This window comes from Oncorhynchus gorbuscha, linkage group LG10 (assembly GCF_021184085.1).
Source record: "Oncorhynchus gorbuscha isolate QuinsamMale2020 ecotype Even-year linkage group LG10, OgorEven_v1.0, whole genome shotgun sequence".
NCBI classification, from domain to species: Eukaryota; Metazoa; Chordata; class Actinopteri; order Salmoniformes; family Salmonidae; genus Oncorhynchus; species Oncorhynchus gorbuscha.
The window spans coordinates 22,460,791-22,488,759 of record NC_060182.1 but is presented as its reverse complement, the minus strand read 5'-3'; the positions used below and the strand labels follow the sequence as shown (position 1 = coordinate 22,488,759).

The following is a 27,969-nucleotide window of genomic DNA, read 5'->3' as shown; positions in this document are numbered from 1 at the left end:
GGGACAAGGCATCCGCTTTGCCGTTCTTCGACCGAGGTCGGAACGTCAGGGAAAAATTGAAGCGTCCAAAAAACAAAGCCCACCTGGCCTGACGGGAGTTGAGACGTTTAGCCGATTGCACGTAAGCCAGATTCTTGTGGTCAGTCCGACCACAAACGGTTGCTCCGCTCCCTCCAACCAGTGACGCCACTCCTCCAAGGCAAGCTTCACAGCGAGGAGCTCCCGGTTACCCACATCGTAGTTTCTCTCAGCTGGTGAAAGACGACAAGAGTAGAAGACGCAGGGATGAAGTTTACCGTCAGTGGAGCTACGCTGGGACAGGATGGCGCCCACCCCCACATCAGACGCGTCCACCTCAACAACAAACTGACGGGAAGTGTCAGGTTGAGAGAGAATCGGCGCGTTGGTGAATCGGCTCTTCAAGTTCAGAAATGCTCGGTCTGCCTTCAGGAGTCCAACAGAAAATTCTGGTGCAAGACGTCAGAGCAGTTAAAGGGGCGGCCACCCGGCTGTAATCACGGATAAACCTCCGATAGAAGTTCGCAAATCCCAGGAATCTCTGGAGCTGCAATCTCGTACCGGGCCGGGCCCAATCCCGAACCGCCCGAACCTTCTCTTGGTCCATCTTGATCGCACCCCTGGAGATGATGTACCTGAGGAAGGATGTAGTGTGGGCGTGAAAATCACACTTCTCTGCCTTCACAAACAGACGGTTCTCCAATAACCGCTGCAGGACCTGCTTAACATGCTGGATGTGGCTGGAAAGCTCCTTGGAGAAAATCAGGATGTCATCCAGGTAAACGAACACAAACAGACCGATCATATCCCTCAGCACGTCATTCACCAAACTTTGGAACACTGCTGGAGCGTTGGAAAGTCCAAATAGGCATCACCTGGTACTCGAAATGTCCCATAGGTGTATTTAATCCAGTCAACCACTCGTCCCCCTCTTTGATCGGTACCAGATGATACACATTGCGTAGATCAAGCTTCGTAAACACAGTAGCACCCTGTAAAGAATCGAAAGCGGAGCTCATCAAGGGCAAGGGGTACTTGTTCTTGACCGTAATATCATTCAACCCCCGATAATCAATACACGGTCGAAGAGAGCCATCCTTCTTACTCACAAAAAAAATCCAGCTCCCAGGGGTGATGACGAGGGACGAATGAGACCTGCAGCAAGAGACTCCTTTATGTAGGTCTCCAGGGCTTCCCGCTCAGGTCGAGAAATACTGTATAACCATCCCTTGGGAAAGGCAGCTCCAGGGAACAGCTTAATAGTACAATCATAAGGTCGGTGGGGTGGAAGTGACTGAGCTTTCTGCTTACTGAACACCTCACCCAACTCGTGATATGTTTCAGGAACCAGGGACAAATCAGGAAGAGCAGACTCACTGACCCGACTGGGGACAGCATGAGAACAGGCAGTCCTGAGGCAGTTAGCATGGCAGTCAATGCTCCAACTAGTTACCTTACCAGTCACCCAATCGAACGAACGTTTGAAATGCTATTAGCTAGCCATTTCTCTTCGGTTACACCAGCCTCATCTCAGGAGTTGATAGGCTTGAAGTCATAAACAGCGCAATGCTTGACGCACAACGAAGAGCTGCTGGCAAAAGGCACGAAAGTGCTGTTTGAATGAATGTTTACGGTCCTGCTTCTGCCTACCACCGCTCAGTCAGATACTTAGATACTTGTATGCTTCTATGCTCAATCAGATTATATGCAACGAAGGACACGCTAGATAATATCATCAACCATGTGTAGTTAACTAGTGATAATGATTGATTGTTTTTTATAAGATAAGTTTAATGCTAGCTAGCAACTTACCTTGGTTTACTGCATTCTCGCAACAGTCTCCTTGTGGAGTGCAACGATAGAGAGGCATGTCGTTATTGCGTTGGACTAGTTAACTGTAAGGTTGCAAGTTTGGTTCCCCCGAGCTGACAAGGTGAAAATCTGTCGTTCTGCCCCTGAACGAGGCGGTTAACCCACCGTTCCTAGGCCGTCATTGAAAATAAGAATGTGATCTTAACCGACTTGCTTAGTTAAATAAAGATGAAATACAGGTATAAAAAAAAAATTGGTGCCCAGAAATACGGATTTCCGATTATTATGAAAACTTGAAATCGGCCGCAATTAATCGGCCATTCCGATTAATCGGTCGACCTCTAATCTGTACTTTACAATTTATATTTTTGACAACTTTTACTTTTACTTCACTACATTCCTATAGAAAATGATGTACTTTTTCTCCCTACATTTTCCCTGACACCCAAAACTACTCATTATATTTCAAATGCTTTTAGCAGGACTGGAAAATGGTCAAATTCACACACTTCTCAAAAGAACATCCCTGGTTATCCCTTCTGCCTCTGATCTGACAGACTCACTAATTATTTGTTTGTAAATGATGTTGGAGTGTGCCCTTGGCAATCCTTAAAAAAAGACAATTGTGCCGTCTGGTATGCTTAATATATGGAATGTGAAAATATTATTATTTTACTTTTGATACTCTTAAGTATATTTTAAACCAAATACTTTTAGGCTTTTACTGAAGTAGTATTTTACTTGGTGACTTTCACTTTTGATTAATTTTCTATTAAGGTATCTTTACTTTTACTCAAGTATGACGTTTGGGGTACTTTTTCCAACACTGGTTCTTTATGTGTCTGTGTGTTCTGTATGTGTATTTTATGTGTCTGTGTGTGTTCTCTGGGTGTCTCTGTGTGTGTTCTGTATGTGTCTCTGTGTGTGTTCTTTATGCGTCTCTGTGTGTGTTCTGTGTGTGTTCTTTGTGTCTGTGTGTGTGTGTCTGTGTGTGTTATTTGTGTCTCTGTCTGTTTTCTTTGTGTTTGTGTTCTGTGGGTGTCTCTATGTGTATTCTTTATGTGTCTGTGTGTGTGTTCTTTATGTGTCTGTTTGTTCTGTGTGTGTCTTTTATGTGTCTCTGTGCGTGATCTTTGTGTCTGTGTGTGTGTTCTGTGGGTGTCTCTGTGTGTGTTCTTTATGTGTCTGTGTGTGCATTCTGTATGTGTCTCTGTGGGTGTTGTGTGTGTGTGTATTCTTTATGTGTCTCTGTGTGTGTCTCTATGTGTCTGCGTGTGTGTTCTGTGTGTGTGTGTTTTCTATGAGTCTGTGTGTGTGTCTGTGTGTGTCTGTGTGTGTGTTCTTTATGTGCCTGTGTGAGTGTGAGCTAGAGAAGGGAAGAACATGTTGCAAGTCTGACACACCTGTGTGTGTGTGTGTGTGTGTGTGTGTGTGTGTGTGTGTGTGTGTGTGTGTGTGTGTGTGTGTGTGTGTGTGTGTGTGTGTGTGTGTGTGTGTGTGTGTGTGTGTGTGTGTGTGTGTGTGTGTGTGTGTGTGTGTGTGTGTGTGTGTGTGTGTGTGTGTGTGTGTGTGTGTGTCATATATTGATGTGTGCATGTGTGTTGTTTCTGAGTTATTTATCTCTCTCTCACTCTCACCCTCTCTCACAGACACACACACACACACACACACACACACTTACTCACCCTGTTAGAATCTGCAGATGAAAGGATTTGGAACATGGACTTATTTTGACAGGGGGGTCACACCTGCTTCTTAATATAACCACCCCCTATTTCAAACTTCCTCTTCCCATCATCCTCTCTCCCTCCCCGATCCAATCCCTAATACCCCCAGAACCTTCCTCCCTCCCCTACCTAGTCCCCCCACCGTGGCAGTCTGAACTGGAGCAGCCTGCCCCTGCAGTCAGGCCCATATATATATAATATATATAATTATATATATAATATAATACATTTGTCCAGAACCAAGTGCACATCTGTCTCCCCTTTCCATCTGATGAATCCAGTTTGGATCCATGTTCATAGCTGGCGAACACACACGTGTTTGACTTGGCACTGGTTGCCGGAGAGAGAGAGAGGTGTCCCCCTGAAAACACACCATATGGATCTGGTTCAGGCAACATGGCACATGATGACATATGATGACACATGTCACATGCGTGCTTGGAAGGGTAGACTGTGCCTGGCACAGGGGAGGAGGAGGGTTGGATTAGAGGACTGGTGATTTCTCGATCGTGAAGCATCCTAGGCAGAGACACAGAGCTTGGGCTGTATGTAGGGCTGCAGCTCCACTAGTGGTAGAGGGATGACGTGCACCAACTATACTCATTCTCATGATGTTGATGTTGGATACAGGAATAACTATTAATGTCAGGCTGAAATATAAATAGATGAGTCACCAAAGTAAGCATGGAATTTAAGATCAACTCCCACATTCTCATCTCCAAAAAGATTGGACAGTATTTGTAATGTCAAACGTTCTAAACTCGATATGGCCAAAATATTTTTGAAAGCAATGACAGAAACAAAAAATGTCTCGCCTCTCTCTTTCCATCATGTTAACCACCAACCCTTTCCTTCCCTTCTCCCTCCTGCTCCCCTTCTTCTCACTCCTTTTCACCCCACACCCTCATCCTCCTCCCTCTCATGTTCCATGACATACCTGATGTTTAAAATGTGGAGCTGGATTGAAGAAACTGAACACTAAACATTTACCCATGGGCATTGTCCCTCCCCTCTCCTTTCTCCTATTCCCCAAACACACAGCTTATACATGCCAGCCCCTCCAACAGACAGGCTTCCTTTAATGCAGCTTGAAAAGCATTTCTCCTGGACCTCCATCTGATGAACTCAGCCTGAAAGCATTGTTTGCACTGGCAGGTACAGCCCACGTTGGGAGGCAACCAGACAGCGGGGCCTACATACGGGGGGAGAGAGAAAATAATACGTGTTTTATAGACTGTGGAAAGTTCTACGAGGCAGTAATTAGAATAAACAGCTTGTGGTGCTCCAGAGCCCTCAACTCTCAATGTTGTACCCCTGTTCCTGCATACTTCCTGGGTTTCCCCTTGAATTTTAACTACCAGAAGGAATCTGCAAGGCCACACATTAGCAAGAAGTATAAAGAGCGAGGGAGGGAGGTAGTGAGGGGAGACGAGGTAAAATGAAATATCGGAATATGTATTAAAACACAAGGCTCTTTAAAAGTCCAAAGAAATTGTGATTGGACCTGTCTCTCTTATCCGAGGAGCGGAGTTTGTTCTCACATACGTGAGAGTGCACACACATGCAAGCAACGTGTCTCACCCGTTAAGCTGGAAATGTCTATCATTTGCTCCCTGCCCTGGAACAATGAGCAACATGAGAGCAGATGATTTGGTGAGACCTGGGGAGAGTTAAGGCACACCTGGGGTACAGGGCGTTAGCAAGGCATTATCCTAGCCTGCTGGCACACTTAACCTGTCTCACACTCCATCCACCTAGCAGCATAGCACTCCCCAGCTTCTGATGAATAGTTATTATTGAGACAGGCTGTCAGGATCAGCCGACAGGGAGGAGAGGAAAAACAATAAGATGGCAAGAGAGAGATGGAAATGGAAAGATGGAGAGTTATGAAAAGCCAGTTTGAGAGGGGGAAGAGCTAGAGGGCTGAGTGATTTGGTGAGATGATGATTCTGACTGAACTGTGTATACTTTGTGTTATAACCCAGAGGTTTGTCAGTTTACACTGAAGACAAGAGGTGCACGTTTTCTCCATGTTCATAGCAGAGTTACCATATCCCCTGGACTTACAGGATACAGTGTGTTCCTCCTAGCATAGCCTTGTATTATTCATGTGGATTCCGATCCATACAGGACACGACCCTGAGAAGCTACAAGACTGGTTTTGTCATACAGCATCCCCCAGATACACATACATGAATGTTGACATGACTTATGTCAGCTTGTTACGGGCTTGTCGGATATTTGATTAGATATCGAACCAAGAAAATGCGCAAATGTGCGACTTATCTAACTTTATACTTGACCCTGGAAAAATGTGTTTATTAGATGCACCCAGAGTTTTGAATTGATTCAAATGTTGAATAAATTAAATACTGCATTTACGTTGTATTTACTTTGTAATTTTGTATCTCAACAGCTGCTTATACTCTGCCAATGCAATTCAAACTTTGCTGATACTGCATCTCACTTGATTGCACCCCACCAAACCCCCCTCACTGATTACAATCAAGACATCCTTAACAACAAGACTAATGTGTATATATTTATCACATAAGGGAGTAGAGGTTCTTTGTAGCCACCGTTTTCCTGATGAGAACACTAGCCTGTGGATAGAGAATGACTCAGTGTCCCTGGCCGTGCTGGGGGAATAGGGGTGTAAATCACACAGGCACATTTTATCACATAGCAACCCGCTCAACTGTATCTTTGTCCTTTTTGTCATGTCTTTCAGGTCACAGAGGAAGAGGGTAAAGGAGGGGAGAGGAAGGAGGAAGGGGAGGTCAAAGCACCACCAGAGTTCCAGGCTCCACCCACTGTCATCATGTTTCCCAGGCAACAGGAGATAAGCTCCAAGGGGCTGCGGAGACAGAAGAGGGACTGGGTGATTCCACCAGTCAACGTGCCTGAAAACTCCAGGGGGCCCTTCCCACAAATGCTTGTCAGTGTAAGTAACCTTTCTGATTGGTTAACTCCCAAAGTTAGACAGGAAATACTCAGGACTCTAACCCTTTTTTAAAGCCCTAACAATAAATGGTTCCTTGTATGGCAATTGTTCTTTTAGCTACTGTATAACACCTCATGCACCTTAATACTTTGGAATGCACACTATCTTCATGGCACCTGGCTTGATTCCCACTCTAGCCCAGGCCGATACGAGGCGCTGCGATGTATCGCACCGGGCTATGCCTGCGCACCGGGGACACCGTGCGCCTCATGGCAAAACACGGTGCCTGCCCAGTCCACCTCTCTCCACGGTAAGCATGGGGAGTTGGCTCAGGTCTTCTACCTGACTTAGCCACACTCCCCATGTGCTCCGCTTCCCAAGACATTTTTGGGGCTGCATCTCGTCCCAGCCGCGCTGCCGTACTGCCTCCTCATACCACCGCCGCGCAGCTTTCGCTGCCTCCAGCTCTGCCTTGTGGTGGCGATATTCCCCAGCCTGTGCCCAGGGTCCTTCTCCATCCCGAATTTCCTTCCATGTCCATGAGACCCGAGATTTCTGCTGTTGCCCGATACCACGCTGCTTGGTCCTTTTTTGATGGATAATTCTGTAACGCTTGTCGTGGGTGGAAGAAGAGGAGGACCAATGCGCAGCGTGGTAAGTGTTCATATTCTTTAATGAAACAACTGAACACTGGGGGAAGAAAAAAAATGACAAACGAACAGTCCTGTACGGTGAAGAAAAACACAGAACAGAAAATAATCACCCACAAAACACAGGTGGGAAAAGGCTACCTAAGTATGATTCTCAATCAGAGACAACAAACGACACCTGCCTCTGATTGAGAACCATACCAGGCCAAACACAAAACCACAACATAGAAAAAATTACATATATTACCCACCCAACTCACGCCCTGACCATGCTAAAACAAAGACATAACACTCTCTTTCCTCATGACTGGCTGTCAGGCTTGGAAGGTGATTATGCTGTGTATCTGTGATATGATTACAACTAAAAATGTGTTTCGGTATTCTAACTCTACTGATTGGGCTAAGAGCTTTTCCCCTTGGTCCGAGAGCTCTGTCGCCAGACACACCAAGACGCTCTCTATCTCTCTTAGCCTATACACAGTCTTTATTTTGTCTGCTGGGCTTTCACTGGGAAAGACATGTATATTGTCCCCTTTATTCAAACAATTCAGGAATTCAGTTTTCACTTTCATAATTGAGTAAGAATTGTGCCGCCATGTTGTAGACCATGTCATTATGTTGAACAAGCTGTCCTCGATAGGATTGGGTAATGATGCATAATTATATAAATGACAGAACTCAGGCCATCATGTCAGATGGGGTCAAATCTGAGTTCCTTGAGTTAAATAAAGAGGTGCCCCAAGGTTTGATACTCGGCTCACTACTGTTTACAATCTATATAAATAACATTGGTAATGCTGTATAAAAAAATAAAAATAATAATACATTTGTATGCAGATGATGCAGTATTGTTTTCCATTGCTCCATCTGTTGGCCAAGCCTTTTCACATTTGAAGTCTGATTTTCAAGCACTGCAGAGGTCAATATTGGATCTAAAGTTAGTGCTAAATGCAAACAAAACAAAATGCATGCTTTGTTCTAGGTCAGGTCCCATAACCCAGATTGAAATATATTTGTAAAGACTGGTGTGAACGGTATAAAAATTAAGCAAGTTCTTTCCTACAAATATCTTGGTATCTGGCTTGATGACAAACTGTCATTTAAAAAACATATCATTAATCTGGTGAAGAATTTGAAGTTCAAGGTTGGTTTATTTTACAGAAACAAATGCATGTCTGGCTTTTGTTAATAGGAAGGAAATTGTCCAGGTCACTTTTATGTCTATTTTATATTATGGGGATATGACCTATATGCATGCAGCAGCATCTACACTTCAACCACTAGATGCTGTTTTCCATTGTGCCCTTAGGTTTATTACTGGTGATGGTTATAGAACTCACCATTGTCTTTTGTATCAAAAAGTGGGTTGGGCCTCTCTGTATGTAAGGAGAGGGCAACATTTTATTGTGTTTATCTACAAAACACTCAGATATTTCCTATGTATCTGTAATCATTCATTCAATTTAGACTTCCAAATGACCAAACCCGGTCTCAGGTTTGGATAACACTGGAGGTCACTTCAGTCTCCACAGAGTTGGGTAAAGATGCTTTTAGTCTTTCTGCACCCTTTATGTGGAACAACTCACAGAGCCCTCTGAAATGAGATGTTCTGGTCCCCCTTGGTTAGTTCAGAGTCATGATCGAGACCTCTATTTTCATAAAGGTGTCTGTTTTTTGTAATATGTTTTGTCATTTTGTATATTGTGTATTGTATGTGTATGATGTATTTATGCAGGGCTCATCTGTAAAAGAGATCATAGTCTCAGTATGACATCCCTGTCAAAATAAAGGTAAAATAAAACATTTGTAAAATAATAATAATTGCACTGCCCCTTTTACAATGTAATTTGCCACAGAAGTATAAGTAAAAACCTTGGTCTGGATCCTGGTATAAAGGAAAGTCTTGAGTGACATTAAGTAAGACAACGTCCCTACAGTGGATCTTCAGCTAACCAAACCAGGGCAAGAGTTCATCCCTCAAGGTGTAACATAGGGCCATGGTTTTGGGGCATTTACAAAGCACAGATATATAGCATGTTGTTTTTAACTGGGAAGATATGATACGCTTGTTCAGATAGAAACCACCCTCGCAATTATGTGTTCTCATGGTCTAAAACATGCACATATCTTTCATTCGTCTGTGTCCTGTGGACTGGCGATAAATATGCTCTGATCCACAAGTCTGCTGCCTGCACTATGCTTGATCTTTATTCAACGGAGCTCCGCTCATTTAGTATTCAAGATACGGCAGCAGGGAATAACACAAGTGACTACCATCGCAACAAATTACATTTCAGCAAAACTGCTAGTTTTCAAAAGTATGGAAAATAAACAGAAACACAGAGGGGGTTGGGGGTTGAGATTGTAAAAGCTTCACGGAAAAGAAAATAACATGATTAAATAAATGCTTGTGTAAATGCGTTGTTGTGCCGAGCAGCCTTTCAAATTCAGAGGTTCGGAAGGTGAAAAACCTATGGATCCCAGGCCTATAATGTGTGCCATAGTTAATCAAAAAACATCCCGTCCAATGAACGGAACCCTACTGATTTTTTTTTATCCCTTTCCCTCCCTCTCTCTCTCTCTCTCTCTCTCTCTCTCTCTCTCTCTCTCTCTCTCTCTCTCTCTCTCTCTCTCTCTCTCTCACTCACTCACTCTCTCACTCACTCACTCACTCACTCACTCACTCACTCACTCACTCACTCACTCACTCACTCACTCACTCACTCACTCTGTCTCTGTCTCTGTCTCTGTCTCTGTCTGTCTCTTTCTCCCTCTCTCTCTCTCTGTCTCTCTCTCTCTCCCTCTCTCTCCCTCTGTCTCTGTCTCTCTCTCTTTCTCCCTCTCTCTCTGTCTCTGTCTCTCTCTCCTCTGTCTCTGTCTCTGTCTCTCTCTCTGCCTCTGTCTCTCTCTCTTTCTCCCTCTCTCTCCCTCTGTCTCTGTCTCTCTCTCTCTCCCTCTCTCTTCATCTGAAATATCTAGCCATCAGCTTTTCTCCCTGTTTACAGAACCCTCACATCTGTTGTTTGGATTTCAATTGTGCAGAAGAAGCATTTTTCCTTTTCTTTTTCTTCTTTATCATAGTTTTCCAACCTGTTTTCATCCCCTCCCATGGGAAGGCCTGCGGAGCCACTTGAAGGAATCCACACAAAAAGACATGTCTGGGAATGAAAGGAGGAGGAGATAAGTTTCTCTCCCTTTGTTAGAGAGCAGAAGGGAGGATGGAAGGAGTATATACAGATCTGGCATGTGTCCTGTCTCTCCCTGGCAGGGTCTGTCCTCGTCAGGGCCCCTAGCCCCCACTGCAATGAGACAGCTCTCCTGGGTCGAGGGGTCAGTAAAAACCAGAGAGCTGAGGAGGGAAGGATGAGAGGAGAGGGGGAGGAATGGAGGAGAGGCATTCAAAGGAGTGTTTGGAAACATTAGCGTGCAACCAACACAATCCACTGCCTGTGCTGTAAATAGGCCCTGTAGGAGTTGGTGGAGGGCTGAGAGTACACAGTTAGGAGCAGAAGAGAAGTGATGCGTGCTGAGGCCTCCACCGGATTCCTATAGGCTCATGTCTCTCTCTTTAATAATGACTGGAGGGAAGTCGGGGCCATCCTGAGACTTAGCCCCACGTACCGAGGAGAGATTTTAACAAGGCGCCAGATAGCTTTTTGTGAGGTTTGGATGTCACTATCCTTGTTTTTGCTTTGTGTGTTTGTGCTTTTGTTTTGAGGCAATTGGCTGGTCAACATGTGAAGGCAGATCATGTTTAACAGTTCCCATTGGTAGACAATCTAGTAGTGTGCATTTCATTGTTCACACTTTTATTTGACGCTATTGAGATCAGTGAAGATTTAGAGTACATTGCTAGCTGGATAAAATACTGTATAAGTCAAGGCATATGTTTCTTTTTAATTGCTTTAGAGAAGTCTTACTACTTCAAAACTTAACCATATCATAAAAAGCATTGTATGAGTCCCGTTGCTGTAGATGATGCCTGTATGTCAGCACGGTCAGTGTGTGTGCGTATATGTTTTAGAATATGGCACAGAAGAGGGAGAGTGAGAGAGAGAGAGGAACACAGGGAGGAGAGAGAGAGTCCAACAGAAGAACGGAGAAGCGCAATAATATAGGAGACAGACAGATGGACAGAGACATAGCTTTCAGATTGTATGTGGAGAGAAGAATGTTTCTGTGACACCATTCTGCAGAGCTCTGCCATTTGTGGGTCTGTGAAACCTATACCTTTCTCTCTTCCTTCTCCCTCTCACCCTCTCACTCCCTCTCTGTCTACCTCCCTACCTCACCATTACTCAGTGCTCTGTGTGGCGTGGCTGTGAGGCTGACAGTATGATGCCTACCTTGTCTAATGGTCTGTGAAGCCAATCCAATCCTTAATGGCCTGTTCTGTCATCCGCCGCCCAACTGAATGACATCCCAGAGACACTCTGGTCCCACCCTCACTCTCCCCTGCCTGGCAGAGGGGCCGTCAGCGGGACAGACAGGGTGACAGCAGCCCTCACTTCCCCTGCGCCTCTCCGCCAGACCAGGCTCTGTCACTTTGATCAGGCCACCGCTGCAAGGGACAGGTTTGGTAACAAGGCTGTGGCCACTACCAAGGAGTCTTCCCCAGGCCCCTGTCAGTGGGGTTGTGACTGGGGAAGTGTTGATTAGATGAGTGAGGTGCTTGTTGACACACCGAACAGTGCCCAGACTTGTTGTACTTCATGACCAGGGAAGTGTAAGCAAACTCGGAGAGACTGCTATGGGCCCAGTGCAGAGAGTACTGCTACTGTATCCAGGTCCTTAGCCTCTACCTAGCATGTGTTTATCAAGGCTTATTGCCATCAGTCCTACTGTACTGTACAAAGCCCTACAGCCTTTAGTGTGTCTGTATCATTACATATAGCCTTGAACACTTCAGTGCTCAAATATCTGGGCCTGTAGGCTGTAGTCTCTTGTTTGACTGTACGAAGAACCTTAGCCTTTATATTGACTGGCTACTAGGCCCTCATGCCAGCAGCTTTGTTTGAGGCTGTATTCAAAGTTCCCACTGAAGTATCTTTCCAGCACTACTCCTCTCTAGAGCAGATGGAGCTGAACGCACAACTTTAACAAGCTGCAAGAAGAAAGACCAACAAAGAGACAGGCATGGCAATGATAACATGAGAGCCTGTCTTGAAGAAGAAGAAAAAAAGCAGGAAAGTGAATCGGGGGGGGGGGGGGGGGGGCAGAAAAGAAGGAAATTATGAAGCGGGAAGGAGTTATTCCTCACAATGTATTGGTGTCCTTTGTCGTTTTCCTTCTACTCCAGCCAAATAGCCATCAATAGCATATATTGATTTTGCAACTCTCCATTGATCTCCTGCGGCAGAGAGGCATCGATATCTCCTGCTCGGGTAAATAAAGACTCAACTTGGCCCCCCCAATCACAACCAAACAGCATCAGCAAAAAGCCAACGACACCTGTGATGAAAGAATACGCTTAACCAGAGGACACATGTATAATACTGTATGTACCAACAGCCAATTTGTCTCGTATCTCACAGCGGAAGCTGTGTGGTTTGGGGCATGAAGAATAGCATGTTTACTGTCTATATGGGTAAGATAATGATGGGAATGGGATACCTGGAAGGGGCTTCCTCAGTGCTGCTTGTTAACCTTTTCCTGCAGTGGGTTAAATCAGTGTCACACAGAAGGTTTCTTGGTAGTTTTAAACAAATCTACTTTGAAACAAAAATATACACCTCACACACATGGTTATGGTTAAAAAAAGATTACATGTATTCAATATTACACTTTAAATACATCACAGAAGACTAAAATATAACAAAACCATTTGACATAGAAACACCAGATTTTTGGCTCTTGTTTTTAAATCATGTTTATTAACTATGACGTGAAAATTATTCATAATATTCCACCCATGAGACACTAGGCCATTTGACTGCAGGAAAGGGCTATGGAGGATTACAGGTTTTCTCAATTGCTAACATGCATTGGTCAAAACTGAAGTCACATTGGCAAAACTCTGCACATAGTCAGCGAAACAGAAGTGCTTTCAATGACCACATTCTCCGAAATCCCTGAACTCTTTTCTCATTCATACTCCACCACCTACAAAACTATATATTTGCAGCACATGTTTTCAAATGCTAACACAGTTTCCAAAACTGAATGATGGAAAATGTTTTGCATTTCTGCAGTAACCAGATTGAAACATAGAAAATCTCAGCAGAAAATGTAATTATTCCAAACACAGCTGATTGCAATTTCAGCTGAAAGCTTACCCAAGTGTCCTGTTTTTAGTCTCGTTACCAAACAGACAAAAGAGGATGGCTTCGGAAGTATTTAGTTTGGAAACATGGATCAAGGACAACAGGTTGGTGGGGAAAGAAGAATGGCAGGGAGAGGGAGATTGCGTGGAGCTAAAAGGAAAGGAAGACCAAGAGCGGTGATCTCTGATGAGATAAGGGCCACAATTATTGACCATGTTGTAAACGATGGACTCTCTGTGAGAGAGGCCTGTTTAGGTGTGCAACCAAATGTGCAGCGTCTGACTCTCCGTATCTCCAGCTCCCCTAGCATAGCAGCGACTACGGAATTTGCTCCCTGACTCATCTAGTGCTACTCATTGGACCCTATGATCACTCGAATACACATGCCTCTCCCTAATGTCAATATGCCTGGTCTATTGCTGTTTTGGTTAGTGATTGTCTTATTTCACTGTAGAGCCCGTAGTCCATCCACCACACATGCGGTGACCTCACTTGGCATAACTGGTTCCTCGAGAGACAAAACCTCTCTCATCGTCACTCGATGCCTACATTTACACGACTGTACTCACATCCTACCATACCCTTGTCTGTACATTATACCTAGAATCTATTATTCTGCGTCCAGAAATCTGCTCCTTGTACTCTCTGTTCCGAACGCGCTAGACAACCAGTTCTTATAGCCTTTAGCCGTACCGTTATCCTACTCCTCCTCTGTTCCTCTTGTGATGTAGAGGTTAACCCAGGCCCTGCAGCCCCCAGCACCACAACAATTCCCCAGGCGCTCTCATTTGTTGACTTCTGTAACCTTAAAAGCCTTGGTTTCATGCATGTTAACCTCTTGCGACGAGCAAACCCGTATCCGTGAGCGTAATCATAGCCTCAAACGCATTAGCATAACGCAGCGGACATAAATACCCCTAGAAACTTTTCCTATTCATGAAAATCGCAAATGAAATGAAATAAATATATTCAAACACAAGCTTAGCCTTTTGTTAACAACACTGTCATCTCAGATTTTCAAAATATGCGTTACAGCCAACGCTAGACAAGCATTTGTGTAAGTTTATCATGGCATAATGCTATGCTAGGCTCTGCTGGCAGCAGGCAACATTTTCACACAAATAAGAAAAGCAACCAAATTAAATAATTTACCTTTGAAAAACTTCAGATGCTTTCACTCAGGAGACTCCAAATTAGATAGCAAATGTTCCTTTTTTCCCAAAATATTATTTTTGTAGGCGAAATGGCTCCGGTTTCATCATCATGCTTGGCTGAGAAATCGACCGGAAAATGCTTACAACTATAACGCCAAACTTTTTTCAAAATTTGCTCCATAATATCGACAGAAACACGGCAAATGTTGTTTAGGATCCATCCTCAAGGTGTTTTTAACATATATATTCAATAATATATCCGTCGAGGCAATTGGTTTCTCACAAGAAGCGATTGGAAAAATGGCTACCTCAGTATTTTACGCGAGATTTTCTGCGGGAGACACCATGTGACCACTAGCTATATATGGTCCCTTACAGCCATTCTTCAATGGAAATGCTGTAGACACCTTGGGGAATACGTGGAAAACGGAAGCTCATTTGTAGCTCATTCACAGCCATATAAGGAGTCATTGGCATGAGGCGGTTTCAAAAAATGCGACACTTCCTGGTTGGATTTTTATCTGGGTTTCGCCTGTAACATCAGTTCTGTGGCACTCACAGACAATATCTTTGCAGTTTTGGAAACGTCTGAGTGTCTTCTTTCTAAAGCTGTCAATTATATGCATACTCAAGCATCTTTGAAAAGAGAGTGACCATCTTTTCATGACAAAATATATTGTTTAAAACGGGAACGTTTTTCATCCAAAAATTAAAATAGCGCCCCCTAAATCCAAGAGGTTAACATTACAAGCCTCCACCCTAAGTTTGTTTTATTCACTGCTTTAGCACACTTTGCCAAACCTGATGTCCTAGCCGTGTCTGAATCATGGCTTAGGAAGGCCACCAAAAATCCTGAAATTTCCATCCCTAACAATAACATCTTCTGACAAGATAGAACTTTCGTCAAGATAGCCTGCAGAGTTCTGTTATACTATCAACATCTGTACTCAAACAATTCAAGCTTCTACTTTTAGAAATCCATCTTTCCAGAAACAAGTCATTCACCGTTGCCGCTTGTTATATTCCCCCTTCAACCCCCAGCTGTGCCCTGGACACCATATGGGAATTGATTGCCCCCCGTCTATCTTCAGAATTTGTGCTGTTAGATGGCCTAAACTATGATATTCTTAACACCCTGGCCATCCTACAATCTAAGCTAGATGCCCTCAATCTCACACAAATTATTAAGGATCCTACCAGGTACAACCCTAAATCCATAACCATGGGTACCCTCTTAGATATCATCCTGACCAACTTGCCCTCTAAATACACCTCTGCTGTCTTCAACCAGGATCTCAGCAATCACTGCCTCATTGCCTTCGTGCGTGATGGGTCCGCAGTCAAACAACCACCCCTCATCACTGTCAACCGCTCCCTAAAACACTTCAGCGAGCAGGCCTTTGTAATCGACCTGGCCCGGGTATCCTAGAAGGATATTGACCTCATCCCGTCAGTAGAGGATGCCTGGTTGCTCTTTAAGTGCTTTCCTTGCCTTCTTAAATAACCATTCCCCATTCAAACAATGTAGTACTAAGAACAGATATCGTCTTTGGTTCACTCCAGACTTGACTGCACTTGACCAGCACAAAAACATCCTGTGGCGTACTGCATTAGTATCGAACAACATCCGCGAAAAGCTAGCTAAGGCTAGCTGTTTCAAACAGAAATTTCCATCCTGTAGCACTAATTCCAAAAAGTTTTGGGACAATGTAAAGTCCATGGAGAATAAGAGCGTCTCCTCCCAGCTGTCTGCTGCACTGAGGCTAGGAAACACTGCCACCACCGATAAATCTACGATAATCGTTATTTTCAATAAGCATTTTGCTACGGCTGGCCATGTTTTCCAACTGGCTACACCTACACCGGCCAAAAGCTGACCACCCCCTGCAGCACCCCCCACACACACACACACTTCTCCTTCTCCTAAATCCAGACAGCTGATGTTCTGAAGGAGCTGCAAAATCTGGATCCCTACAAATCAGACGGGCTAGACAATCTGGACCCTCACCACTAGCCTGTTCAACCTCTCTTTTGTATCGTCTGAGATCCCCAAAGAATGGAAAGCTGCAGCTGTCATCCCCCTCTTCATAGGGGGAGGCACTCTAGACCCAAACTGTTATAGACCTATTTCTATCCTGCCCTGTTTTTCTAAATATTTTGAAAACCAAGTTAACAAACAGATCACTGACCATTTCGAATCCCACTATCCACTATGCAATCTGGTTTCCGAGCTGGTCATGGGTGCACCTCAGCCACTCTCAAGGTCTTAAACATATCATAACCACCTTGGATAAAAGACAGTACTGTGCAGCCGTCTTCATCGACCTGGCCAAGGCTTTCGACTCTGTCAATCACCACATTCTAATCGACAGACTCAATAGCCTTGGTTTATCGAATGACTGCCTCGCCTGGTTCACCAACTACTTCTCAGACGGAGTTCAGTGTGTCAAATCAGAGGGCCTGTTGTCCGGACCTCTGGCAGTCTCTATGGGGGTGCCACAGGGTTCAATTCTCGGTCCGATCCTTTTCTCTGTTTTTATCAATGATGTCACTCTTGCTGCTGGTGATTCTCTGATCCACCTCTACGCAGATGACACCATTCTGTACATGACTGGCCCTTCTTTGGACACTGTGTTAACCTCTCTGGGATATGTGGGACGGTAGCGTCCCTCTTGGCCAAAAGCCAGAGAAAATGCAGAGCGCCAAATTCAAATAAATTCCTATAAAAATCTAACTTTCATGAAATCACACATGTAAGATACCAAATTAAAGCTACACATGTTGTGAATCCAGCCAACCTGTCAGATTTCAAAAAGGCTTTTCGGCGAAAGCAAACGATGCTACAATCTGAGGATAGCACCATAGTAAACAAAAGTGAGAAAACATATTTCAACCCTGCAGGAGCGACACAAAATGCAGAAATAAAAATATAAATCATGCCTTACCTTTGACGAGCTTCTTCTGTTGCCACTCCAATATGTCCCATAAACATCACAAATGGTCCTTTTGTTCGATTAATTCCGTCCATATATATACAAAATGTCCATTTATTTGGCGTGTTTGAACCAGAAAAACACTGGTTCTAACTTGCGCAACGTCACTACAAAATATCTCAAAAGTTACCTGTAAACTTTGCCAAAACATTTCAAACTACTTTTGTAATACAACTTTAGGTATTTTTTAAAGTAAATAATCAAGTAAATAATCAAATTGAAGACTGGATGATCTGTGTTCAATACAGGAAAACAACAAACTGACACTAGCTTTCTGGTCATGCGCCTCTATCAAACAGTACACATGAAGTTACCCTCGTTCAGATGGCCGTACTTCTTCATTACACAAAGGAATAACCTCAACCAATTTCTAAAGACAGGTGACATCCAGTGGAAGCGGTTGGAACTGCAATCAAGTCCCTTAGAAATCTGGATTCCCAATGAAATACATTGAAAAGAGAGTGACCTAAAAAAAAAAATCTAAATAGTTTGTCCTCAGGGTTTCGCCTGCTACATAAGTTCTGTTATACTCACAGACATGATTCAAACAGTTTTGGAAAATACTATGCATATCTTATCTTCTGGGCATTAGTAGCAGGCAGTTGAGTTTGGGCATGCTTTTCATCCAAAATTCAAAATGCTGCCCCCTATCCTAGAGAAGTTAATTAACCTCCAAACGAGCTTCAATGCCATACAACACTTCTTCCGTGGCCTCCAACTGCTTTTAAATGCTAATAAAACTAAATGCATGCTCTTCAACCAATTGTTGCCCGCACCCGCCCACTCGACTAGCATCACTCCTCTGGACGGTTCTGACTTAGAATATGTGGACCACTACAAATACCTAGGTGTCTGGTTAGACTGTAAACTCTCCTTCCAGACTCACATTAAGCATCTCCAATGCAAAATTAAATCTAGAATTATTATTTCGCACTAAACCTCCTTCACTCATGCAGTTTTGCAAAGAGATGTGTGGCGTTTTGCATGTTGTGTGTGTGTTTCTTTTGTGTGTGGAGTCTAGAGAAAAGGAGCCATAGTTTCAGAAATCAAGTGTAAGCAATTGTCAAAAACTATAATAACCAAACAGGGTACATACACAGCTACCCATAATGTAAAGCACTGTAAAACTGTGCATTTACTGTATTTTAGAGAGCAATGGAGATGGAAGCCAGGCAAACTGCACATACATTCATCTTTGTGGATGAAGCTGGACTCAACCTGGCAAAAAAGCACTGCAGGGGAAGAAATGTGATTGAGAGCAACCGTGGATGCCCCAGGGCAGAGAGGAGCTAACATCACAATGTGTGCAGAACTGTCCAATGATGGTTTGCTGTTACACAAACCACTCATTGGCCCCTACAATACAGAGAGGCTCATTTATTTTCTGGATGAGCTGCATAATCTGCTTGTGCCAGCGAAGGAGAGAGGGGCAAGAAACTCCCCTACCTTCGTTGTGTGGGATAATGTGGCATTCCACCACTTTGTTGCACGTCCCAGGATGTCAGTACTATTCCTGCCTCCATACTTCCCCTTCCTAAACCCCATAGAGGAGTTTTTCTCTGCATGGAGGTGGAAGGTTTATGACCATCATCCACATGAACAGATGTCCTTACTGGATGCAATGAATGCAGGGTTGGATTAGACATCCCAGAAGATACTTTCCAAGATGCATCGCCAGAAATGACATGATGTGATGTTGATGAGAATTTGTGGTTAAATGCAGGAGAGAGGAAGAACTAGAACCCCCACAGTACTGCACAGTATGAGGTATTATACTACACATGTTGTTGATGTTTTTTTGTAATTGTTATTGCAGCCCTGGAATTTCAGGATTTATTTTGTTTCAACTTTGAATTTTTCACAAGTAAATTACTCTATGCAAAGATATAGAAAGAATAAAGCCTATTAAAGCAAATTGCTGCATTTCTGATTAATTCTTGTTACATACATATACTTTAGTACAGTCAATAAAGTGAAAGGAGTTATTCTTATTCTATAATGAAATACTGATTTATGTGAAAAATCATTCAAAAATCAAAGAGAATTGTTCATCATTTATGTCATTCTCCCTGTTGTTAGTGTTTTTCTTTGGTTAGTGTGTTATGAGTGACTATGTATGCTTACTGAGTGAGAATTGCCAGTGTTATGGTCGAACAAGCTTATTTTGAGATATGTATGAAGTGTTTTGGTGGTTTGAGTGAGTTTTGGAGGTGAGATTAACTGTTTGGCCAAAATGCAGGTTGGTAATGCAGACTGTGTGAAGAGTTTTGAAATGTGGCTTCAGTATTGACCTATACTTGTTAGCAATTGAAAACAAACTGTAATTGAACTGCTGTGAAAATTAGCTGTATGCTTCCAAGTAAGCGTTTTAACTATGGCGAAAATGTACTTGATACTCCATATATGAATGGTTAACACAGCGTTTGTAGTGAATTTCCATGGAACCCCAGAGCCAGAGTGGTTCAAAGAGTGTTCCCCATTTCTCCCTCTTTTTCAGATCTCTCTCACTAATTATTGCACGTATTCTCTCTACTCCTCTTTTTCTTTCCTTCTTTCTCCATTCCACCTATCTTCTTGTCTCCTCTATCCATAGATAGGATTCTTCTTTCTTTTCCTTTCTCAATCATCTCACTCTTTATTTTGTCTCTCTCCTCTCCTTCCACTCTGAGTGAGAGCTAATAGCTCAGTGATTTTTAAGAATCAGTCTGGTTATATGAGCAGACAGACAATTATCTCAGGTGGGAGATGAGCCCTGAAATTGTACCTCTGAATAATGCTGCAATTTTAGCCGAAGCTCCACCACTCTGTCAGAATGCCGCCTCCTCTTCTTTGGGATGTTATCTTTGGTTTGGAGAGTTTAAGGAATTGTTTTTGGGGTTGAGTAGTTTTATCTGAAGATAAAAGTCAGTAGACATGATCTTGACTGATGTGCAACAGAGAAAGGGTTTTGTTGTCTACAGTTAGGCTGAACAACTGTCCTGGTACAAGTGGATAATTTTCAAAGGCCCTTATTGATTTGGAAGAAGGGGAACATTTTGTCTCAAACAATTATTTGCCCCCTGGTGTGATTTTATTGACTGTTAATTCATGCCTTACAGAGTCAGACCTACCGGACGGTTGTTGTTCATGGTGGAAGTTGAAAAATGATGAAAATCAAACTGTTTCTTGTCATTGTCCTCTTGGGTTTCTTTGTGCAATTGCCCCCACTTATAGTTAAGATGAGTCATTCTGGTAAAGTATTCTGCATGTGTGTGTGTATAAGTGTGTGTGTGTGTGTGTGTGTGTCTGTGTGTGTGCGTATATGCATCTGTGCATCTCTGCTTACAAGACCTGCCAGAGCACCTGTGCTCTAGTTTCTCCTTCTCTCAGGAGCTCATTTAGTACAGCATTTTCAGAACCCAATGAGAGAAAACCCCCTGAGATGTCTGCTTTCTTTTCAGCGTACATTTACCTGTGATTAATGACTACAGCACTCCACTGACATACGCAGCAACAACCAAAACAGCAAGCATAAAGAGAAAGAGCCAAAAGAAGGGGGGAATATAGAATGACAAAAAACACCAAAGAGGATTGTGATGTATTGGAGGCGAAGGGCGTGTTTGTGTGTGTGTGCCTGCATGTGTTTGTGCCTGCATGTGTGTGTGTCTCCCTGCGCTTGTGCTTGTGCGTGTGTGTGTGTGTGGGGGGGGCCAGCAGGATTAAATGATAGGCTAGGTCTGTGTTTGGGTCTGACAGACTTCCCAGAGCCCTAGCAGCCATGGCCTCTTCCCCCAGCTCTAATTCTGGCTTATGTCTTCTCTGGCCATGCCAACACTGCACCGCTCCAATCTACCACTTGCAGGAGGGGAGAAACACAGGGTTGAGAGTATTTAAAAATCGCAGGCCCATTCATATTCCCAAGTCACCAGGAGACCGCAGTGTTCCCCATATGGAATGCTTTCTGAATGTGAAATTGCACAGAACTAATTTTCTGGGCAAAATAAGTCCAGGCTATGAAAATGGAGAACAGTGACTGGATTAACACACATGGTGATACATGTACAGTACTGTAGTACATTTACAGAGGAGTTGTGTTTTGTATTTTACAATTTTTTTCCCTCTCTCTCTCTCTCTCTCTCTATCTCTTTTGCTCTGTGTGTAGAGGAATGTAGACTCCTATTGTGTTCCTTACAGCCACAAAGCCCCTGTCTGTGTGTGAGAGGAGATGCACACACGCATCTATGCACACACATACACAGACACACCAGTGGAGACTCCCCAGAGTTGGAAGGGGAGGACCAGCCACCTCAATGAATTTCCTGAAATTAAAAATAGTGAAACATTTAAAAAGTTATCCTTTTCAGATAAAACTATACTAAATATATTCAGGTCACCAAATAATTTATTAAAACAACCTTTTGCAATGAAGGTTTACAGTAGCCTCAACAGCACTATGTAGGGTAGGGCCATGGTGTAGCTGGAGGATAGCTAGCTTCCGTCCTCTTCTGGGTACATCGACTTCAAGACTTCAATCTTCTGGGGCGGCAGGTAGCCTAGTGGTTAGAGCTTTGGGCGAGTAACTGAAAGGTTGCTAGATTGAATCCCCGAGCTGGCAAGGTAAAAATATGTCTTTCTGCCCCTGAACAAGGCAATTAACCCACTGTTTATAGGCCATCATTGTAAATAAGTGTTTGTTCTTAACTGACTTGCCTAGTTAAATAACAAAAATCTGTGCAAAACCTAGGAGGCTCATTGTTCTCACCCCCTTCCATAGACATATACAGTAATTATGACAACTTCCGGAGAACGTCCTCCAACATATCAGAGCTCTTGCAGCATTAACTGACATATTGTCCACCCAATCAAAGGATCAGATAATTAATCTAGTACTGAGAGCATAAGCTACAGCTAGCTAGCACTGCAGTGCATAAAATGTGGTGAGTAGTTGACTCACATAGAGAAAGACAATAGTTGACCAGTTTTGAACAAATTAATTTCTTCAAAAATGAAGGACAAGCAAGAGAAAGACAGAGAGAGAGATTTTGTCATTTGTTTTCACTTTCAGTTACTTAGCTAACAAATGCAGCTAGCTAGTTTAGCCTAGTAAACACCTGGCTCAAACAGCTAGCTGGCTATGACACTGAAATTCTTCCAAGTCAAGGTAAGCTTTTGGTTTAAAAAATGTATTGCCACTGTGGCCTGACAGTGTAAATGCTAAACAGCTTACTGACACTGTACTGCATGATTGTTGTGGGTTTACTAACGGATTAGTTCTATTAGCTGTGTTGACTTACTTTAGCTAATATGGTGATATGGTTTGGCTTGGATTCTATTTTTGGTGCCTGGCCACATACAGCTGATGTATTGTGCATTGAAGTCCACAAGCAAAGGGAGAAGGTGAGTGGAGGAGAGCACATAGGTGCATGAAGGAATACAACATGGCTGCTATCACAGTGTTTACATGTGATCCGGAGTGTATTTATTCTGCCGATTCTGTTGAAAAACATTTCTGAAACGGACACCTACTTTGTATGAATGAGCCATCATTCATAGGCTAGGTTGTAGCAACCTCATGATGGGTATAGGGAAAATTCGAGCATCATGTAAACCTATGGATGTTACATTGAACTGGGTGAATGGAATATGAATGACAGGCATCCAATATGCTGTAATAGAAATAAGGCCATATCCCCCATCTTAAATGGCTTCACACACACACACACACACACACACACACACACACACACACACACACACACACACACACACACACACACACACACACACACACACACACACACACACACACACACACACACACACACACACACACACACACACACACACACACACAGCCCACAGCCAACCAGGAAGTGGCAGAGTCCATCATGTCAGAGGGATCAGGAAAGAAAAGAAACAGCCTCTTAAAAGAGAGGGAGGGAGAGGAGGAGAGGAGACCTCTGTCTTTAAATCTCTCCTCTGTTGGAGCAGGGAACAATAGCAATGTCAGCGTTTCATTCATTCACTCACACATTCCCTTTGTTTGATTTAATCTCCCCTAAAGAATTCACATTGAATGTTTTCCTTCCAAACCCCATTTGTGTTTCTCTTCCAACTTTTCCAGTCTGAGACGCAGTAAATCACCTCACTAAATACACAATCTACTATTTATTTTTTGTTTCAACATGGCAGTTGAAAAATGGGCCTTTTCAGCGATCCTCTGTGCTCTAAATGTTAAGCGATAACTTGCAAGGGGCTGACGAAAGGAGCTCTGGCAGACGTCTCTAGGATATCAGGGGTGCTGGTACTCACACAGACTGAATATACATACTGTGAATAATGTAGAATAGCCCTCACAATCCTATAATCATAATGTGGTTGGAGGAGCTCATCTTTAAATTCTTAGAGGTGGCCATTTTCCATTTCCCGACTGACCCGGTCCAGTGTATGTGAGTTATGATTACATTAGAAGAAAAAGAATGGGAGAAAGATAGAGAGAAAGTGAAAGTGCTTTACATTGTGAGCTAGGCTAATGGAGTCAGCGGAATAGAGGTTGCTGTGTCCTCTGCCGTTAGCTTTGACAGATCAGATCAAACCGTTGGTGTAACTCGCAGGGAAATGTGGCCATTATCTTGATGGCGTGACTGGATGGTAGGGGCAACAAAACTGTAGATCACCTTTACTCCACACACAGAAATGCATGCAAGGCTCTCCCTCGCACTCCTTTTGGCAAATCTAACCATAACACAATGCTTACAAGCAAAAACTCAAAACAGGAAATACTATTGACATGCTCAGATGAAGTGGATGCTATGCTACAGGACTGCTTCATTAGGACAGACTGGAATATGTTCTGGGATTCATTCGATAACATTGAGGAGTTTACCATATCAATCACTGACTTCATTAATAAGTGTATCGACGACGTTGTCCCCACATTGACCGTACATACAGTCGGAAGTTTACATACACCTTAGCCAAATACATTTAAACTCAGTTTATCACAATTACTGACATTTAATCCAAGTAAAAATTCCATTCCCTGTCTTAGGTCAGTTAGGATCACCACTTTATTTTTAAAATGTGAAATGAATAATAGTAGAGATAATTATTTATTTTACATTTACATTTAAGTCATTTAGCAGACGCTCTTATCCAGAGCGACTTACAAATTGGATTATTTCAGCTTTTATTTCTTTCATCACATTCCCAGTAGGTCAGAAGTTTACATACAATCAATTAGTATTAGGTAGCATTGCCTTTAATTTGTTTAACTTGGGTCAAACATTTTGGGTAACCACCACAAGCTTCCCACAATAAGTTGGGTGAATGTTGGCCCATTCCTCAGTTCTGCCCACACATGTTCTATAGGATTGAGGTCGGGGCTTTGTGATGGCCACTCCAATACCTTGACTTTGTTGTCCTTAAGCCATTTTGCCACAACTTTGGAAGTATGTTTGGGGTCATTGTCCATTTGGAAGACCCATTTGTGTCCAAGCTTTAATTTCCTGACTGATGTCTTGAGATGTTGCTTCAATATATCCACATAATTTTCCTTCTCATGAGGCCATCTATTTTGTGAAGTGCACCAGTCCGTCCTGCAGCAAAGCACTCCACAACATGATGCGGCCACCTCCATGCTTCACGGTTGGGATGATGTTCTTCGGCTTGTAAGCCCCCCCTTTTTCCTCCAAACATAATGATGGTCATTATGGCCAAACAGTTCTATTTTTGTTTCATTAGACCAGAGGATATTTCTCCAAAAAGTACAATCTTTGTCCCCATGTGCAGTTGCAAACCATAGTCTGTCTTCTTTATGGCAGTTTTGGGGCAGTGGCTTCTTCCTTGTACCCATTTCCTCCAGCATCTTCACAAGGTCCTTTACTGTTGTTCTGGGATTGATATGCACTTTTTGCACCAAAGCACGTTCATCTCTAAGAGACAGAATGCGTCTCCTTCTTGAGCAGTATGATGGCTGCGTGGTCCCATGGTGTTTAAACTTGCGTACTATTGTGAATGTGGTTCCTTCAGGCATTTGGAATTTTCTCCCAAGGATGAACCAGACTTGTGGAGGTCTACAATTTTGTTCTGATGTCTTGACTGATTTCTTTCGATTTTCCCATGATGTCAAGCAAAGAGGCACTGAGTTTGAAGGTAGGCCTTGAAATTCATCCACAGGTACACCACCAATTTACTCAAATAATGTCAATTAGCCTATCAGAAGCTTCTAAAGCCATGATATCATTTTTTTGAATTGTACAATTTACAAGTAAAGTGTATGTTAACTTCGGACCCACTGGAATTGTGATACAGTGAATTATAAGTGAAATAATCTGTATGTAAACAATTATTGGAAAAATGACTTGTGTCATGCACAAAGTAGATGTCCAAACCGACTACCCAAAACTATAGTTTGTTAACAAGAAATTTGTGGAGTGGTTGGAAAACGAGCTTTAGTGACTCCAACCTAAGTGTATGTAAACTTCCGACTTGAACTGTATGTACATATCCCAACCAAAAGCCATAGATTACAGGCAACATCTGCACTGAGCTAAAGGCTAGAACTGCTGCTTTCAAAAGGCAGAACACTAATCTGGACGCTTATAAGAAATCCCACTACAACCTCCAATGAGCCATCAAACAGGCAAAGTGTCAATTTAGGACTAAGATCGAATCCTACCACGCCGGCTCTGACGCTCATCGGATGTGGCACGGCTTGCAAACTATCATGGATTACAAAGGGAAACCAGGCCCCGAGATGCACAGTGACGTAAACCTACCAGATTAGCTAAATGCCTTCTATGCTCGCTTCGAGGCAAGCAACGCTGAACCATGCATGAGAGAACCTGCAGTTCCGGAGGACTCTGTGATCTCACTCACCGTAGCTGATGCGGGTAGGACCTTTAAAGAGGTTAACATTCTCACAAGGCCGTAGGGCCATCAGATTACCAGGAGACGTACTCATAGCATGCACTGACCAAGCTTGTACCTATGCACATCGATGGGGCTGAAGTGAAGAGGGTCGAGAGCTTCAAGTTCCTCGTCGTCCACATCACTAAGGAATTTTCATAGTCCACACACAACACTGTTGTGAAGAAGGGACAACAATGGTTCTTCCCTCATAGGAGGCTAAAAAAGTCCTCAAAAAGTCATACAGCTGTACCATTGAGAGCATCTTGACGGGCTGCATCACCGCTTGGTATGGCAACTACTTGGCATCGACTTGGCATCGACCGCAAGGCACTACCAAGGGTAGCCACTATCCCTGCCATCCAGGACCTCTGTACCAGGCGGTGTTAGAGGAAGGCCCTAAAATCTTTCAAAGACTCAAGCCACTAAGGTCACAGATTTGGGGCAAGCAGTACCAATGCACCAAGTCTGGATCCAACAAGATCATGATCAGCTTTTACCCCCAAGCCATGAGACGACTAAATAGTTAACCAAATAGCTGCCTGCATTGACCCTTTTGGCACTAACTCCTTTGACTCATCCCATACTGTATGCTGCTGCTGCTACTGTTTATTATCTATCCTGTTGCCTAGTCACTTTATCCCCACCTATATGTACCTATCTGCCTCAATTACCTCATACCCCTGCACATCGACTTGGTAATGCTACCCCTAGTATATAGGAAAGTTATCGTTACTCATTGTGTATTTATTCCTTGTGTTATTATTTGTTCTATATTGTTTTCTCTGCATTGTTGGGAAGGGCCCGTAAGTCAAAATGTCCCTGTTAGTCTACACCTGTTGTTTACGAAGCATGTGACAAATAAAATGTGATTTGATTTGGTACTTAAAAGGAGGTTAGAGTGTGTGAAGGAGGTGGGGGCCTCGTGTGAGGAGGAGAGAGAGGGAGGTAAAGAATGAAAAGAAGAGGATGAAGAAGAAGATTAAGAAAATATAGAAGAAGTAGATTTGACTAGCGTGATACATTGAGCACTTTAGTCTGAATATCCCCTCCCAGCCTCCCTCCACCTCCCTCCACCTCACTCCACCTCCCCACTCCCCACTTCCCTCCCAGCCTCCTTACACATCCATCCACCTCACTCCCAGCCTCCATCCAATTCCCTCACCTCCCTCCCAGCCTCCCTCCACCTCCCTCACCTCCTGTAACCAGCTCTTTGTGATAATAAATTACTTAGAAAGTGAATTTATCTAATGAAATTAAATTAGGCAGATTAATGTAATTACTTTTATCGGCCCCAGGAAGTGGAATCGCCAGGAAGTGGAATCTCCCACAATCCCACATTTAGACAGGAAAACTATTACTACATTTATATATTTGTCAACAAACATCCAGTTGGCATTTCTCTGGCGTGTTCGTCGATGCAAAACTCTAATTTTAAGTAAACAGCAGGTTTAGACTAACAGTGAAATGCTTACTTTATGGGCCCTTCTCCAAAAATGCAGAGGGACAGAAAATAGAG

At 43.3% G+C, this 27,969-nt stretch overlaps 1 protein-coding gene across 1 annotated transcript in view; it reads left to right on the top strand.

Moving 5' to 3' along the window:
- The window catches only part of LOC124045696 (cadherin-4-like), a 548,219-nt gene that overhangs the window by 392,520 nt on the left and 127,730 nt on the right, over nt 1-27,969 (top strand). Inside the window, exon 5 of the mRNA XM_046365231.1 lies at nt 6,289-6,501. Coding sequence (XP_046221187.1) covers nt 6,289-6,501 — 213 coding nt within the window. The remainder of the gene's footprint in view (nt 1-6,288; nt 6,502-27,969) is intronic.